The following is a 3,219-nucleotide window of genomic DNA, read 5'->3' as shown; positions in this document are numbered from 1 at the left end:
AATGAATGTACACACTTAGCAAAAATCACCGACTTCGGTAATATTTTACCGAAATCTCAACCGTTAAGTTTTTTACCGGAGAAATTCGGTGACGTTTACCGAACTTCGTTAAAATTTGACAGATAAACGATAACATTTTACCGAAATTTGGTAATTTTTACAGAATTTCGGTAAAAAACCATTACCGAACGTTCAGCTGTTGAGATTTCGGTAAAAAATACCGAACGCGGCTCGCTGTGTAGTAAGTGTTTGCACCCTTTAATTCCGGCCCTCCAATGCCAATATCTTTTGGCAGATACGCGTATTTCGACTTCCACTTGCAGCTTTCCGCAATCGAAGAGCTAAGTCGGTTCAAGTTCAGTCTGGATGTAATCGAAACTAACGAACAAAAACTGACGCACTGCATCTGTTCTCCGATGGTGCAAAAGCTATGATTTGACTGACCTAAACCACCGGACGACACAGGCTAGACATGTTCGGTCCGATGGATTCATCTCAAAGGCGTTCCGAAAATGTAGAGCAGGGTGAAAATGAAAACAAATACGACGCCTACTACAGTTGGATACTTGAAGCCAATCCTGTGTGTCGCACGCACCCGATTGTAGCAACGATTAATTATTGGTGAATTTTCAGAAACTTCAAATCAAGCAAACGCACCCCGACGTGTAATCGATAGCAGTCGTACCCACCACTCTATGCTATGCTCACTCATCTAGCTAGGTGACTAAAACTACGCTTATACGATTGTATGTAAACTCTGGTGGCAGCACCACAGTTGGTACGGTGATACTTTTCGTGAAACAACCGATCTGAGAGAAAGTCAGTAACTACAGTCAGTCAGAGCCAAAGTGGCAGTACATCATCGAGGCACGGTCGCCATATTCGGGGCCCACACTAGAGGTTAGTATGAATGTTACCATTGGGAACATCGGAAACGGCCATAAGGTCCTACAGGTTTGAGTCGTAAGTGTTGCAGTCGGTTTGGCAGGTCATTATTTCCTAGTTAACTCTTTTCGAGAATGATATAGTGGCCCTGAAAAGGGCCTTTTTGGTTTGATGCGATAATTCCCGGACGGTCGTCATTTACTTGGAGCTGGTGTACTTGGTGACGGCCTTGGTTCCTTCGGAAACGGCGTGCTTGGCCAACTCTCCTGGGAGCAGAAGACGGACGGCGGTTTGGATTTCGCGAGAGGTAATGGTCGAGCGCTTGTTGTAGTGAGCCAGACGAGAGGCTTCGGCGGCAATGCGTTCGAAGATGTCGTTGACGAAGCTGTTCATGATGCTCATAGCCTTCGACGAGACGCCAGTGTCCGGGTGGACTTGCTTCAACACCTTGTAGATGTAGATAGCGTAGCTCTCCTTCCTGCGCTGCTTCTTCTTCTTCTTGTCGCCCTTGACAATGTTCTTCTGGGCCTTGCCGGATTTCTTGGCGGCCTTTCCGCTGGTTTTCGGTGCCATCGTGCTACGGTGAGGTTGTTTTCGATCCAAAAGGAAACAGAAACTGATGCCCACCGAGCCAATCGGTTCTCTTTTATACCCGTAGAATAGCAAGCGCTGTTCCCCCCCTTTGGTTTGTTTGTCATTTTATTCGAGCATTAAGGTCTCCGGCCACGACAAAGCCCGTTCTGTTGCTGGTCAGTTTCCGCAAGTCATCCATGAACTGGCTTGATGTCCCGTTGTTGTCCACGCATTGCCTAGGTGCGTAGACGGCGAACAGCGTAACGGCACCACGAAGGGTGCTGATTTCGACACCGATGGTTTCGATGACGGTTGTCTTGGGATGAGGTAGGATTTTGTAGCGCAGGCCCCGTCGAATAAGGATGGCCACACCACCACCGTTGGAGTTTTGTCGGTCCAGTCTCACCACGACTTGTGTTGGTAGCGAGAAGTTGATAGTTGGGTTAAGTCGTGTCTCCGTCACGACTCCGACGTCGATTCTGTGATGGGAGAGGAATTCACCCAGCTCGAGTTTTTTCGCCCTTATAGAGCGAGCGTTCCAATTGAGAATACGGATGTTATCCTCAGGGCCCATACTTGATTAGGAAGGTTTGGACCGTCATGGTGACGGCATTAATTTGCTCGCGCTTGGAGCGGCATGCTCCCAGCCGTTCGAACAGGCACATGGCAAGCTTGGTGACTACCTCCGGGGGGTAGAGTGTGCCATCGTCGAGCGGGTGGGCGGTGGGGGCGCTACGTCCTTGGTTTCCCCAGCCAGGTGGGGTACGGTTCTGCTCAGGCACAGCAGAGGCGGCGGCCGCAAGGCGTTGTTGCACTTGGGAGACCGGCTGGTGGTTTGATGGGTTCCGGGTTGGAACCACTGGTGGGAGTGGGGGGAAGTGGCCCTCTGTCATCGAGGTTGGTGGTGGCCGGACGCGGCCGCGCTGGTTCTTGGCGGAGGCTTTCCTGCGGATTTCAATGTATTCCGCTCGCTTCGGGCAGGCTTCGTTGTTTCCCTCGTGAGTGTCCCCGCAGTTGACGCACTTTGGGGATGTCCCTTCCTGCATCGGGGCGCAGGAATCTGTTGAGTGTTCTCCGGCGCATTTACCACAGCGGGGGCGCATGTGACAGTTTTTGGTGCCGTGCCCGTAGGCGAGACAGTTTCCGCACTGAGTGACCTGGCGTTTATTCGGGCGGTACCTCTCCCACTCTACGATGATTTGGAAGAGAGCCTTCACTTCCCGTAGGTCCTTCATGGAGATGGATCCCTTCTCCAGATGGACCAGATACGGCCGGTTTCGTTGGTTGGAGCCTTCCCCTCGCCTAATGGGAAAAACGTTCAGGGGCTTCAGTTTCTTGGCCTTCAGCTCCTGGATAATCTCCTCCGGGGAGTACTCCTCGAGGCCCCGTAGTACCTTCAGGGGCTTGTTTCCGGGTGCATCGTGCGTGTAGAACTCCGCACGGTTCTCCACCAGGAATTTGCCAACCTCCTGGTAGTCGGCGACGGTGGTGCAGACGATTTTCGTCCCAGTACTGCATAGTTTGAACTGCGAGTGAATCTGCTTCTTCGCCAGCTCGTTCCTGAGCGCTACTACCTCCTTCGTGGAAGCGAAGATCGGTGGTACCTTCGGTGGCTTGGGGGGCGCGCGGCAGGGTGGCAAACTTATTCTTCGCCAGCAGTCTGGCGTTTTGCTCCACTGACGAGCCGTGTCCATCCAAACGTTGCCGCTTGCTATTTGGGTGCTGCTGATCCGAGGCTGCAGCTTGATGACCCGATACGGG

General features: G+C 52.1%; 1 protein-coding gene across 1 annotated transcript; it reads right to left on the bottom strand.

The window, feature by feature from the left end:
- Positions 1-1,057: 1,057 nt before the first annotated feature.
- Positions 1,058-1,514, bottom strand: LOC115267256 (histone H2B). Its single transcript, XM_029874157.2, has one exon. It carries the CDS (start codon positions 1,456-1,458, stop codon positions 1,084-1,086), a length of 375 nt encoding a protein of 124 aa, XP_029730017.1. The 5' UTR covers positions 1,459-1,514; the 3' UTR covers positions 1,058-1,083.
- Positions 1,515-3,219: the final 1,705 nt, after the last annotated feature.

This window comes from Aedes albopictus, chromosome 2 (assembly GCF_035046485.1).
Source record: "Aedes albopictus strain Foshan chromosome 2, AalbF5, whole genome shotgun sequence".
Classification (NCBI taxonomy): domain Eukaryota; kingdom Metazoa; phylum Arthropoda; class Insecta; order Diptera; family Culicidae; genus Aedes; species Aedes albopictus.
The sequence above is the reverse complement of the archived record's forward strand: the minus strand, read 5'-3'. Positions and strand labels throughout refer to the sequence as shown.